This window comes from Marmota monax, unplaced genomic scaffold (assembly GCF_021218885.2).
Source record: "Marmota monax isolate L192 unplaced genomic scaffold, Marmota_monax_Labrador192_F-V1.1 WCK01_AAM20220418_F8-fsc00262, whole genome shotgun sequence".
In the NCBI taxonomy this organism is placed as follows: Eukaryota; Metazoa; Chordata; class Mammalia; order Rodentia; family Sciuridae; genus Marmota; species Marmota monax.
This window is the reverse complement of record NW_026694427.1, coordinates 1494582-1510098: the sequence shown is the minus strand read 5'-3', so window position 1 is coordinate 1510098 and position 15517 is coordinate 1494582. Positions and strand designations below refer to the sequence as shown.

At 47.0% G+C, this 15517-nt stretch overlaps 1 gene segment (V, D, J or C); it reads left to right on the top strand.

Moving 5' to 3' along the window:
- Positions 1-2140: 2140 nt before the first annotated feature.
- LOC124109653 (immunoglobulin kappa variable 1-27-like) lies at positions 2141-5295 on the top strand. The segment is given in 3 exon segments: positions 2141-2270; positions 2369-2679; positions 5197-5295. Coding segments are annotated over 3 exon segments (465 nt in total).
- Positions 5296-15517: the final 10222 nt, after the last annotated feature.

Sequence of the window (15517 nt, the reverse complement as noted above, 5' to 3'; positions counted from 1 at the left end):
TGAGGTGCTCTTTGTGAGCTATTGACACAGTCCTTTTTCTATATAATGAACTATGTCCAGTTAGGGCACTATTTGTGTTTACCTCTTTTTAGTGTATCTTAAAATGCTAAAATTTAACCTTTTAATATACTCTACTATCTGTATTTTTATTTTGGTACTGAGGATTGAACCTTATGGTTAACTACAGAGGCACATCCACAGCCCTTTTTATTTTTATGAGACAGGGCTTTGCTAGATTGAGGAGCCTGATCTTGAACTTCTGATCCTCCTGCCTCAGACTTACATGTTGCTAGGATGACAGGTGTACACCACTGTACTTGGCTTATTATCTGTATTTTTTTCATTGATATTTTTAGTTGTAGGTGGACACAATACCTTTATTTTACTTTTATATGATGCTGAGAATCAAACCCATGCTCACACATGCTCAGCAAGCATTCTTCCACTGAGCCACAAAACTAGTATGTGTCATCTGTATGTTTAAAAAGTGGTTATGCTGTTATTATCTACAGTTAACATAATATGCATTTTACTTGATGCTATGAATTCAAATTAAAAATATGAGTTAATGATATGTTGATTTAGCAATTATATCTTACATGCAAACAGACACTTTATCCATGTGTATGACATGTGCTCCTTATATTTCTAATCATCATGGACTCTGGCTATGGCAAGACTTTGAGACAGAAGGTTTGTTCACCTTCCTCTTGGCTCAGCCCCCAGGACCAGTTAGCATGTGCTGAGCTCAGCTGCCCCACAGAACTAGGCCCAGGTCTGAGCTCCCTGGCTCCCCTGCCTGGCAGCTCATCCTCAGAGCTCTGCTTCCCCAGGCCCTCAGCCCCACTGCCCAGGAGAGCTTCTTACCCAGCCAGGGCAACAGCCCAGCCCTCAGGCAGTGACAGCCTGACTCAGCCCTGTGGGAGCCCCTGCTCCAGCCTCTCCCAGTGAATCCAGGGCCTGAGTCTGCTCTGCGTGTAAATACAGGGCCCCATTTCCACCATAATAAACCAAGATGGTCACCTGAAACCAGGGTCTGCAGGCACTGTCATCCTCAGGTCTGATTCACTGAGCACCTGTTCTTTCCTGCTGTGTGTGGTAAGGACAGAAGAGCCTCTTCCAGTCAAGGTCAGGAGCAGGGGTTAGAGGGACCTGACACCAGCTCAGAGATGAGACACAAGAGGGTAAAGGAACAGGCAGCTCTGTGCACAATCTTGACCCTTGTGACGAGGGAATGTGGAGGGATTCACTCTGCATTCATCCCTGGAGTGGCTGGGGACATGTGAAGCTTAGAGCGTCTGCAGGAGCCAGTGGCAAGGGCATAGCTCCCAGAAGGCCCAGGCCATGTGCTCTGTCTGCTTTCTTGTGAGCTAGACTCCTCTAGAGCTCAGGCTGTGCTAAGGCAGCTGCTGGAGCTGTAGGAAGAAGCAGAGGATTGGGAAGTCATCAGGTTCATTCCTCTAGTCATCCCCCATGCTGATGGACCATGGGAATGTGATGAAGTGGCAGCAAAGGGGCTTATATGGGGGTCCCCAAACCAAACCAGGACCACTGAGTCCCTGGTATGAAAGACATCCAGGGGGATCTCCAAGTGGCACACTAACCAAGTAAACTTGGTATCATCTTTGTGCTTTTGCAGGACCTTGCCTGATATAAATGTAGTTCTGCTCTAGAGCCATTCCAAATGCTTTTGAATAAAGCTAAGTTCTTCCAATGCATTTTTTATTTTAAAAAATTATTTCACAATTACATAATTTCAAATGAAACCCAAGGTATACTCCCATCAGGAACATGCAAGAGCATATTAATGGCCTGAAGTTCTCCTCTGTAACACTTCACTACATATTCTCTACAAGAACTTTCTCCTACATAATCCTCATATTAGGTATGAAATACTTTGCTCAGTCCAAATGTTAAGTCTTCTTCAAAATTGGACAATTGTCCTGAAAATATCCTTAGTAACAAAATATTATCAGAGAGAAAAAGATTCTCTAAGAGGCAAATCTGAGCTACCCTGGTCTGACCTGGAACACATGGGGACACTTGGCCAGTGTTGAGGGACTGAGAAAAGCCAGCCCTGCAACTCAGCTCATGGCTGCTCAGCCTGCCCAGCCCTGCTGATTTGCATGTGCCCACAGCACAGCTCACTGCCCTGAGGACTTCTTAAGAGGCTGCTTACACCCTGTGCAGGAGTCAGTCCCTGTGAGGACACAGCATGGCCATGAGGGCCCCTGCTCAGCTCCTGGGGCTCCTGCTGCTCTGCCTCCCAGGTAAGGGGAGAAAACATTGCACAAGTTCTCAGCCTTCCAGAAAATTCTCTTGTGACATTATTAAATGTGTGTATATTTGTGTTTGTTTCCAATGTCAGGTATAAGATGTGACATCCAGATGACCCAGTCTCCATCCTCTCTGACTGCATCTCAAGGAGACAGCGTCACCATCACTTGCCAGGCAAGTGAGAATGTTTACAACTATGTTGCCTGGTATCAGAAGAAACAAGAGCAAGCTCCTAAGCTACTCATCTATGCTGCAAGCAATTTGCAATCTGGGGTCCCCTCGAGGTTCAGTGGCAGTGGATATGGGACAGATTTCACTCTCACCATCAGCAGCCTGGAGAATGAAGATGTTGCCACTTATTACTGTCAGCAGTATTACAGTTCCCCACCCACAGTGACACAGGCCATGACAAAAACCTCCCAGGGAGCAGAAGTGTGAGGCTGGGCTGCCACAGCTGCTCCTCCTGCTGCCTCACTTGCTGAGGGCACTGCTCAGAGGCAGCCAAGCTTTGTAGGTCCTTGGGTGGTTTTGTTGAAGGGGGCCATTGAGGCTTATCAGTTGCTTCTCTGAGCAGCACCAGGTCTGGGGAGAAGCTTCTGCAGTGACCAGTGGCAAGGATTGATTGCAGCAGAAAACATGTCCAGTGCCCATGCTGTTGATGTTAAGGTAATGTGTGGAAAGAAAGCATGAATTTTTGACCCTCCAATCACATGTACTATGAACAAAAGGGGGTGATGCTACACAGGAGGGAGAATTCTGGGGAAGGGTGGCCCTTAGGAGAATTTATTTTGTTGGTTATGTGTTGTGTGGGGTTGACATTCAGAAGTCCTGGTGAGTCAGACACAGTGGGCAGGTGATGTTCACCTAGGATTTTGTTCATGGTTTAAGCAAAGATTGAAGAATGTGGAAGATACTTTTGCTGTTTTTGTCCAGTAGCTGTTAACTGATGACTTCCCTCATCTTCCCACTCCATCTTCTAGTTCTTTTAATTAAATTGATGACATCTCACAATTTCCAATCAACACATCACAGATCATGATGGAAGAGGTCAACAAATGTGTCCCTCAACCAAAGAGAAACTGACTTGTTTGGACCTCAAGCATCGTGACTTTATGGCCCCTGCATTGCTACCTAGAGTGTTGAGAATCCTAATATCCTTAGGCTTCTGAGTTCCCGGGATCCCAACCCCTGGACAGCTAACATTTTAAAGGAAACTATATATCATTTCTAATATAACCATAATCCTGCCGAGTGTCTGAAAATCACTTGTGATTGTTTTGTCTAAACAAGCACAATAGCAAAATGTGTTTCACATGTGCAAGAAAGTGTGTATTACTCTAAAATGACACTGCCAACAGAAAAAATCTCAGACAGCATCTCCAAACATGGCCACAAGTGTGCATCAGTGCACAGGAGGGATGTCATACAGCCCTCCATGTTGTTCCTGGAAATCATGAGCCCAGACTGACCTGGGGTTATTGCTGTTACCACTTCACCACCCCCTGTGAGACTCACACTTTCCAGTGAAGAACCACATCATCTCCTCCTATTGCCCATTGTTCTAGCAGACTCCATGTCCCTAGGGCCATGGGCACCCAGGAAAGGTTCAGAGAGAGCACTCAGTGGGTAATTGGTGAAAACTAGTACTTCTAACACATCCAGGTAGAAGCAGGACACAGCATGGCCATGAGGTCCCCTGCTCAGCTCCTGGGGCTCCTGCTGCTCTGCCTCCCAGGTAAGGGGAGAAAACACTTCACAAGTTCTCAGCCTTCCAGAAAATTCTCTTGTGACATTATTAAATGTGTGTATATTAAATGAACATTATTAAATGCAAATGACACTACAGATGAGGGGCAAAATGACACTCAGATGAGGTGTGTGGGTCTGAGCAAATGCCTTGCTGGGGAACTGCACTTGAAAGAGGGTCCTTGTAGTGAAGGAATAGGAATGAGGACTAGGTCCCTGAAGATTGGTCTTGTCCTTGATGGGCATCAGGGTGACAGGATTAAGATGCTCCTCACTCAGCTAGGAGGAATTGCAGGCCCTTAAGGCCAGGGTTAAAGCTTTAGAGACCTGCAGACCAGATTCACATTGCTCCCAACCACAGTGTACTTAGAGCTTCAAGATGGACAGACTCTGGGTTCCCAGTTCTTCAGGATGGTGGGAAGAATGTCTTAGTGACTAAGGGAACAAAGATAAAAAGCATATTTAATCAGATCCATATCAATGATGCTATTCAGAAAATAATGGACAGGCTGTGGTGTTGCACCTCTGAAGTCCAGCAACTTGGGAGCCTGTGGCAGGAGGACTGCAAGATCAACACCCGCCTCAGCAACCTAGTGAAAATCTAGCAACTTAGCAAGATACTGTCTCAAAATTATAAATAAAAAATAAAATAAAACCAGTGGGGATGTGGCTCAATGGTTAAGTGCCACTGGGTCCAATCCCTGTTGTCAAAACAAACAAACAAACAAAAAAACCTAAATTGGCCAAACTTTTCTTTCTTTTTTTTTTTTCTTTTCTTGTCTTTTTCTTCTTTGCACAGCACTGGGCTTATAAGAGTTTGGCTTGGATTTTTGGACCAGCTGGAATTGTTAAGACTATGGGAACTCTTCAGGTGCACTTCATGCATTTTGCCTGTTGAGTCACACCTTGAGTTTCAGGGGTCCAGGTGCAGAATGCTATTGTGTGGCTTATGAGGTGTCACCTGAAAGCTCCTGTTACTGCAGGGACATTCAGAGGTGGAAGGATGAGGGCATGAAAACTGTAATTAATCCATTTAGTGGATTTATAATTCAATGGACTCACTGGGTGGTGACCAGGCATGCTGGACATTCCTGGAGAAAGGGCACTGGGGACAGGTTCTTGAAGAGTCTGTCCTGTCCCCCCGGCACCTCCATTTCTCACTCTGCTTCCTAGGCACCAGGAGGTGAAAAGCTTTTCTCATCCATGCCCTTCTGCCATGGGCGTCACTGTGGGAGCAGAGGAAAGCATTCTGACATCCGTGACCTGAAGTGAAGCTCTGAAGCTCTGGGCCCCAACTACTATTTTCTCTCCCTCCCCCAACAAGAAGAAGAAGAAGGAGGAGGAGGAAGAGGAGCAGGAGGAGGAAGAGCAGGAGGGGAGGAGGGGGGAAGAAAGAAAGAAAGAAAGAAAGAAAGAAAGAAAGAAAGAAAGAAAGAAAGAAAGAAAGAAAGAAAGAAAGAAAGAAAATGTGAAAGGTTTAACTCTTCCATGAGTATTGTCCAGTCTGAGCCTCAAACCTTATTCAAATAACTCAGGTCCTGAGCCCCCTTCCTATGGGCCATGTCCACAGGTCCAACTGCCCCACTCACCCCAGCCCAGGCTTCTCTCTCAGGTTTCCTCCAACCATGGCTTCCCTCAAGCTTGACCAGCTTTCACCCTAATAAAGTCAGAAGTAGTTTTTGTCCCCTTTTTCACTGCTGTTACCAAAAGACCTGGCAAGAATAATCAGAGGAGGACAGGTTTATTTGGGGGCTCACTGTTCAGAGTCTCAGTCAATAGACAGCCATTGACACTGCCCTGGGCCCCTGGTGAATCAGAACATCCTGGTGGAAGGGGGAGGTGGAGGAGTATGGTTTAGAAAGTGGCACCAGGGTCCAAGTGAATGACACTACAGATGAGGGGCAAAATATAGCACTCAGCCATGGCCCAAAAGACAACATACATTCTCCGTCCACACCCTGCCTGCCTGAAGTAACCACCAAGCTAATCTCCATTGGGAGATTAACATACTGATTAGGAGATCAGGTGAAGACTCTCAAAATGAAATTATTTACCTCTAGATAGCCTTGCATTGTCTCACAAATGAGTTTTAGGGGACATCTGAATTTCACATCATAAAATTATGCTCCGGTCCCCAAAAGATCATGCCCATCTGACAGTGTGAAACATACTTTGTCCATTTCCATGAGTCCCCCTAGTCTTAAGAGGTCCAGGATTGCACAAAGTCTAAATTAAGGCAAACTCTCAGTGTGAGCCCCTGTAAAAATCAAAAGCATGTTACATATCTCTAACATAGAAAGGCACAGGATTAACATACCAATTTCAAAATAAAAAAAGAGAGAAGAGAGAAAAAGTAAGAAACATTAAGGGCCTACAAAGAATGGATGGGACCAAACAATCCAGTTGGGAAAACAAGCCCTGTGGCTCCTCATCCTGCCTCTGGGGCAATGGCATTGAGATGCTCCCTCCAAAGAGCTTGGGCAGCTCTCCACCTATGGCTTTGTGAGTGGTGACCCACAGGACTTGTCTCTTGGATTGTTTCTGCTCTATCCCTGCAGCTCTCCTCAGCACAGGGTCTGTGCTTTGGTTTTTTCTCAGTTTTGGAAATCTCCACTGCAGTGTCTGCCTCCTTCCACAGTTCCATGCAGTGCCCTCTCTCAGGGGCAAGTCCTCCAGGGACTCCAAAATTTAGGCACTTTGTCTGGCCACCCAGGAATCCCTGTGAAATCTGGGTGGCAGCATCCATGAACCCCTAACTTTAGAATCCTTCATTCCTGAAGAACCAGCACCACGTTGTTGATACCAAGATGTGTCACCATCTTGAACAGTAGCCCAGGGTCCAGGGACTACGTCTGCCTCAGCCTCTGAGTGTGTGGGTAGGTGAGCATGGAGAAACTGCTTCCTTCACCCCCAGGCCCACTCAAATTAATCTGAGTTGTATATTCCAGCAAAAGTTTGTACAGAAATATGTTTGTTAGATTCTCATTAATATCATGTTTATTCCATTATCAACATGTCATTTAGAAAAAAAGAAAAAAAAATGTTTAAATCTAGGACAACAATGCCTTATATATGGAAATAACCTATTTTACACTGTTGGCTTATTCCAAGTTGAAGATTTCAATTTTTAATCTAACTGTATGACACAAAGAAAACAAATTTCAAAGGTGGCTATAGCTCATCTTCAGATTGCACTTCTACACCTGTGCACAGAGTGAACACACATACATCCAAGCTTGTATGCATGACACCTGCACAGTCCCCTGAGTGTGCCCTGCATCTGCCACCCACTCTCCTGAGCAGGACACTCACCAGGCCCTGAGGTGCAGCATCTCACAGCACCAGCCCACAGGGAGGGCAGCCTCCAGGTGCAGCAGGAGTAGCTGCAGAGCCCAGGGGATGCTGGACACCAGGCTGGGCTCAAGGGGGACAGGGCAGAGCCTTGGAGGAGGCCAGGAAGGCCTGCTCCAAAGCATGGACACTTATGTGCAAAGTCCATCCAGGGCATGGCCACGATGCCCACAGAGACAATTTGTCACTCCTTGCTGAGGGCTCAGGCCTAAGAGGACTTCCAGGGAAGGGCCACCTTGTGCTCTGCAAAACAGACACTAAGGTACTGTCCTGCCCTCCTGATTGCCAGGATGGTAGTAAAATCCCTCCCAACCATCCTGCATCCTGACACCACCTACTGTCTCCTGATCCACCAGGGCAATTCCTCCTGCTTTTGCCCAGTGATGTCCCTCTCACTATCCATCAAAAACGTTGAGAGAGGACTCACTTCTGGTAAAGTGAGAACACACAAGGTCTCACTCATGTTAGTCTTTCTTTCTGTGTCCCAGGAGACAATCCCTTACTAACTCAGCAAGAGTATTACCAGGGTCCAGCCTGGCACCATAAAGACCAGGCCTGGCTGCTGAGCTCTTGCTGTCTCCTGCTGCCCTCTGCACACCCTGCCTGCCTGGGAGGGATTTGGGGCAGGGACATAGGTCATTCTGGCCACCAGCAGCCACACTTCCTTCAAGGAACACAAACTTCTTCCTGTCAACACAAGGGGACAAACCTCCACTCAGATGCTGCTTGTGCACAGGGCTGCTGACAGTCTGAGGACACTCAGAGAAGCAGGTTGGGGACAGCTGTGAAGTCATACCCTCCCTCCCCCTCCCATCCCTTCTTTTTGGATCCTGGCTCCAACACTGTCTCTCCTCTGCCCTCCTTCCTGGGTCTTCTCTGTCCTGTCCCCTTCTACTCTGAGTTCATACCTGTCACTTCTCACTCCCCACATGGCTGTCCTCATATGGGTCACAACCCTGTTCTCCTGTACATATTGGCCCTTGGCCTGCCTCTGACTCCATCCCTTGGATTCTCATGGGAGAGTCAAAGGTGGTGCCTGGTGGTCTTTAGAGACCATAAAGGAGAGCAGTAGATGTTCAGGGCTGTACATGGGTCTGCCATGGTCCACGGGGAGCAGAGTCCCTGCATCATGTCAGCTGTGACCTGCCAGAATCACCTCTGTTTGTCCAGTCAGAGGGGTGGCCAGCAGCAGCTGTAGATGGGTTGTCCTGTGGACATGCAGTCACTGAGCAAGCTGTTCTGCCCTATGTGGGGGAAGGCAGCAGAAGGAGCTGCACTTGCCAACTCTGGACACAGAACTTCTGTCCCCTTGGAGTCAAGAACAATTGCTCATCTGTGTGACATCTCCTCCTATCTGTAACCATAGCTCCATGGGTCACCCAGTGTCATGAGGAAAGGGAAGGTCACTGTTCCAGGCAGCAGGAGGACCCTGTGCAGATCCTGAACTTCATGGTGCTCATTCTCAGTCCTAAGAGTGGAGAGGCCACCATGGGTTTAGGCAAGAGATGCCAGCTTTACCTGCCCAGGCTCAGGGTGTCTGAACTTAGAGTCCCATGGGCAGGATGGCACACATCTATAGTTCTGGATACCTTGAGACTGAGGGCACCCCAGAAAAACTATAGAAACACTGTATATAAATAAAATGAAAGTGATTTGGATGTAGCTCATTGCTTGCCTAGCATGTAAGAGACTCTGGGTAGATTATCAGAACTGACAAAGTAACAAAGAAAAAATAAAAATAAATAAAATCACACATTAAACTAAAAGTCATGGCATATCTATGTGCATACAAATACTCATACTAGAGATGCAGAGTAAACACAGACATATCCACATAATTTATCTCCTAAATATTATATATGTGTCATATAATATTCCTTTCATTCATTTCTAAGCCAATTGGACTCTGGCTGAGATGAGGCTCTGGTGGGTCTTTGCTGACCCTCACAGCTCAGGGGGCTGAATGTGTCCTGTGGCCCCAGGGAACCATGTTCCCCCAAGCAAATCTGAGCTACCCTGGTCTGACCAGGGCCATCTGGGCACACTGAGCCTGTGTTGATTGACCAGGAGGAGCCTGCCTTGCAGCTGTGCCCAGCCTGCCTAGCCCTGCTGATTTGCATGTGTCCACATCACAGCCCAATGCCCTGAGGACTTCTTAAGAGGCTGCTCACACCATGTGCAGCAGTCAGTCCCTGTCAGGGCACAGCATGGCTATGAGGGCCCCTGCTCAGCTCCTGGGTAACCTGCTGCTCTGCCTCCCAGGTAAGGAGGGACAGCACTGGGGATTTACTAATCACAGTGTGGTCAGTGCTGCCTGGCTACTCAGGAAAGTCCTCTTGGAACATTACTACTTACAAGGATATTTCTTTTTATGTTTCCAATGGCAGGTGTGAGATGTGACATCATGATGACCCAGTCTCCATCCTCTTTGCCTGTGTCTCATGGAGACAGAGTCACCCTCACCTGCAGGGCCAGTCAGGGTATTGTCAGTAATTTAAAATGGTACCAGCATAAACCAGGGCAAGCTCCTAAGCTCCTCATCTATCTTGCAACCAATTTGCAATCTGGGGTCCTCTAGATGTTCAGGGGCAGTGGATCTGGGCCAGATTTTACTCTCACCATCAGCAGCCTGGAGCCTGAAGATTTTGCCACTTATTACTGTCAACAAGATAGCAGTTACCCTCCCACAGTAATACAGGTCATGAAAAAAACCTCCTAGAAGCAGAAGTGTAAGGCTGGGCTGCCCCAGCTGCTCCTCCTCCTCTCTCCACCTGCTGAGGGCACTGCTCAGGGGCACCAGGGTCCCAGGGCCACAGGGTGGGTTTGTGGAAGGATCCATGAGGCTCCTCTGCACCCTGACACTTTCCTTCAGCTTATCCCCAGCAGATGACCATGATAACAGCCTCAATGATATGTTACAGGACAGAATTCAGACTTCGAGGGACTCTAATGGCAATAGTTGGTGTCGTGCAGTAAAGACAGGCCTCTCCATGTATTCCACATAGGAATATATTAAGACTTTGATTTTGAATGTAGTTTAAGTTGCCAATAACACTGGGTGAGGTACAGACTTCTCCTGTGCACCCCTCCTGCTCCCACAGCGCCTCCACCACCACCCCCAGACTCTGTTGCTTCTGTTACAATTCATCAACCTCTGCACAAGTCTACAGGTCACACCAGGGTCACTTTATGTATTCTATGGAAGTAGACAAGTGGACAGTGATGTGTGTCCAACAGTGTAGCCTGGCATAGTGCAGGTCCCGCCATCACACTGTCTGAGTTCCAGCTGGTCCTCACCCCCCTCTCTGCTGCAGACCTTCATGATTTCCCTTCCCTGTAGTTTCACCTGGGCTGAGTGACACCTATATGGCACTCACAGCATGGACGATGTTCAGCCTGGCCAGTCACCCTGACTGCTGTGTACACAGACCTCCTCCAGGGTTTTCCATTACAGCATAGATAGTTGTTTTCTTTCCTTTTATATTTTTTTTCAAATTTTTATTCAAAGTTGGTATTAAATCCAGACATACACTACCACTCAGCTACATTCACAGTCATATTTGTATTTATCCCTCTCTCTATCTATGTATCTATCTATCTGTCTCTTTATTTATTTATTTATTTATTTATTTATTTATTTATTTATTTATTTATTTGAGACAGGATCTCTGTAAGTTTTGAGGTCCTTGCTAGGTTGCATGGACATCAACCCTGAGTCTTTGGCCTGTGGACCTGGAACTGCACCTGCTGTCTGACCTCTATTGGGCTAAGAGACCTGGAGACCTCGACTGGGAATGCACCTGGTCTATCTCCTTCTAAGATTTGTGGCCTCTTGGACTGAGATCCAAACAGAGATGGGCAAGGCAATGCTGTTCACAACCTCTTTTGACAGATTACCGGGCCTTGGAAGAAACAAAGTGTGTGCATTAGGAACAATTCCCTTTGGAACAGGTATGGCCAGATATTTAAAAATGGGTCAGAATTTAAAATAAGTACATTCCAAATAAATGATCATTTAAAGGTCATTACTGAGCATCAACTGTCAATAATTAGCATGAACAAACAAAGATTCTACATAGTCATCTACTCCCCCATTTAGGCTCATGAACCAATGTCTTGGAGGTCCCTTCCTGGACTCCTACAATAACAGTCTCTTTTCACCCAGTTCATGTGACTTCTGGCACTGAAGGCAGCCAACTCACCAAGAGGGCTGGACACTGTTTATCCCCATTATTCTATCCACACCATGAGATCCAACTGACACTCGACATCCATCTGACCACAGAGGACCTAGCTGACACTCGAAGGCTGGGGAGGTTCCTCTTTTGTGCCTTTGCTTTCAGTCTTGTGTCAGCCAGAAACATGTGGAGAGCTCCTGAGAGCTTTCATGGGTGCTATAATTCTCACATAATACACCATTCAACAAGCAACTCATTTACAGTAAAATAATCAACCTAGTGCACTTGACCATAATATTATCATAAATGCAGATGCAGTCGTGTTAACAGAAGAGAAACCCACACAAATCAAGCTATGCTGGCCCTGGGCCCCATGGAGTTGATTCCCTGTCCTTCCTAATGTGGAGAAGGCTCAGAGGCACTGACCCTGTGTGGTTCTGTTTCTCTCAACATAGAATATTAGCTCTTCAGAATCACAGGGCCATCCCCACCCTCTCTATTGTGCCCATGGAGCACCTTGGAAACTTGTGTCTACACACTTTGATTTTCTGTTCAAAGTTCTTGACCCAAAGGTCCATTAAACTGAGTGAAATGATGAACGCATGGTCGTCAGATCCCATAGGACATGGGACTAATTATGAAGAAAAGGTTCCATTTTTGAGGCAAGGACTATAGACCCTGGGGATCAATGGCTAATCAGAATCTATCTCCGCATTTTAAGAAAGTGGCTAGAAAATGTGTCAATTCTGGAAGAGCTTCAGGAATGATTCTCCTGATGACATTGCCACTGGTGACAGCTGGTAGGACAGTTGAACAGGTGTCAGCATGAAGCTTCAGGTGATGCAGGAGGTGGCCAGCACAGGTACAGGCAGCATCATGGGGCACAGGGAATGTGACCTGCACAGAGAGACAGGGAGATGTGACCTCCAGCTACAGCCTCCTGGTCAGCCTGAAGCTGAGAATCATGGGATCCATTCCCTTCCTTCCTCATTGTGATGTCATAGTGTCACCCGGATATGACAGAGGCCATCCTGTCTGCTTAATCCAAGGTCTGATCATGGCCATGGACCAGGATAGGGAATCAGGAGGAGCAGGTTCAGTATACTTGCAGCCCCATCACCCTCACCCATGGGCCTGTGTGTGTGGAGATCAGGAGACACCACCATGTGAGTGGCAGGTGTGTCTGTGAAGCTCCAAGATGTTCTGCCCACCTGTTCTCCTCCCAGCAGCACTGCACCAGGGATGGGCTCTGAAGCCTTCACCTCAGGATCCTCCTGCATTGATCTCAGACAGGTGGGGTTAGGGGAGCCCAATAGTGAAATAGCAGCCCCTGCCCATCAGGTGAGAGCAGGTGGGCTCCAGGGAGAGCAGGCCTGCTGGGGGTGGGACCCTTAGGTGTTGATCACCACTGCTGGGGCACACAGACCTAGACATACTCACACAGACACAGACACAGACACACATGCACAGACACACACACACACTCACTCACATTCACAGACACACACACATACTCACACACACAGACACAAACACACTGAAATACTCACATAAGCACACACAGACACACAGACACACACATTCACACACACACATACACACATAACAAACACAGACATACACAGACATACACACATACACTCACACACTCACACACACACAGACATACACACAGACAGACATGCACACACCCACATACACACATACTCACACACACACACACTCACACACAGTCACACTCACACACACTCACACAGACATATACACACTCATACAGGCAGAAATACACACACCCACAGACATACAAACACACTCACACACAGACACACACACTCACAATCACAGACACACATACTACACATACTTACACACATACACACACTCACACACACAGACACACAGAGGCACACACACACTCTCACTCACACACACAGAAACACACACTAACACAAATATACACACACAGTCACACACACACATTCACAGCCATAGACACACACAGATAGACATACACACACACACCCCCCCCACACACACAGACACACACACTCAGAGATACACATACTTCACATACTGGCACACACACACAGACACAGACACACACAGACACTCACACACACACATACACACACACTCACACACACACATACACAGTTAGTGACACCTTCCTTTACAGGGCACCCCCTGTGCTTTTCAATCTGTGTCACTCTACTCTAAGGAAAGCTGAGCACCACCTCTTCTAACATCCAAAATCCAAAGTTCTCCACAATATGAGACATTGGGTGGTTCCAGGGGGGTTGGAATTGGAGATGGGGATGCTCAGCTGGTAAAGTGACTCAAAGTTTCTAAAATATGAAAACCACTGAAATATGAAACCCTCCAAGTACCCCACATGTCAGGTAAGGGACATGAAAAAACAAAGAGTTACTGCAACACAGTGTCAGTTTCCTGTATCTTTTTAGGGGGTCCCATCATCTCAACATGTCTTTCACACGGATTTAAACTTCCACTGTCAGACCTCGACTTCTACTGCAGGCAGCAGCAAGGAATATTTCCTCACTCTTTTTTCTCCAAACCTACAAGATATTTTAAGTGACTTTGTTCAAAGGAGAGAACCCATGTCCTCTTGGTGTCCTGCACACTGTGGCATCTGAGATGAAGTCTGAGATAAGAGCTCAGTTAAATTTGGCCTTGACTGACCAGGGCTACTCAACTCAACTTCATAAAATGAGGTCCCCTGATCTGGCACAGTGGTGCAGGCCTGTGGTCCCAGCAGGTCACGAGGCTGAGACAGGAGGATCACGAGTTCAAATTCAGCCTCAGCAACAGCAAGACAATAAGAAATTCAGTGAGACCCTGTCTCTAAATAAAACACAAAACAGGGCTGGGATGTGGCTCAGTGGTCAAGTGCCCCTGATTTCAAACCAAATACCCCCCAAAAATGTTAAGCTCCTTTCTCAGCTCCTGGGGCTGCTGATCCCCTGGATCCTTGGTGAGGAAAGAGTGGATGAGGAAGGAGAAGGGGAGGAGGGTGAGCTCTGTGGCCCCACTGCCCCCATGTTTACTCTTTCTTTGTGCTACAAATGTGAGTTTTTGCTCCAGGATGGACATGTAGGGTTGTGATGGATAAAACTGATGAAGATTAGTGAGGTAAACAATCTTGGTACCAGTGGACACTGGGATATATAAAGAGAGGGTTCTGTAGGTGAGTTTGGGAGACACTGTACCTGGCAATTCTATATTCCAATAGAATGTGGGTATTTTTTGAACATGAATCAATTTTAGTCCCCTCCACTGCCACACACACACACACACACACACACATTCACACCCACAAACACACACAGACACACACAGACACACACACACACACACTCACACCTCACAGTAGCCTGAGATTAAGGTTGGGAGAGAAATCACGAACATGGCTCATAATGGTAGCATAACCTTTCATTTCTCTCTCATTTGAGGACCCACAGGTGCTACTGTGATGACCCAGGCTCCTCCCTCTTGCCTCTCACCCATCCACCTCCTGCAGGTCCATGCAGAGTCTTCTACAGACAGATGGATACATTGATTCTTGCAGAAGGAAGGAGATTCTATGTCACTTCTGATCTTTTGGGCTTCCAATTGTCTCTGGGTCTCAGGCAACTTCAGTGGCAGAGGGTCAGGGATACATTTCATGCTGGACCTCAGGAGAGTGGAGGCTGAGAAGGCTGGTGTTATTGCTTTGTGCAAGCTATAAAAATTAAGTATAAAAAATTAAGGTGTAAAACCCCACAAACTTCCCTGCTGGGTGGATCAGCTGCCACATGTGCTGCTTGTCAGGGAAGAAGCACTGCAGATTCTGTCTGTTGAAGAGAAAGATCCTGGGATCTCAGAGGCACAGAGTGTATTCAAGGACTCTGGACCATGTACCTAGCTTAGAGCTCAAGCTCTTTTTAAGACCTCATCAGAGGGGCAGG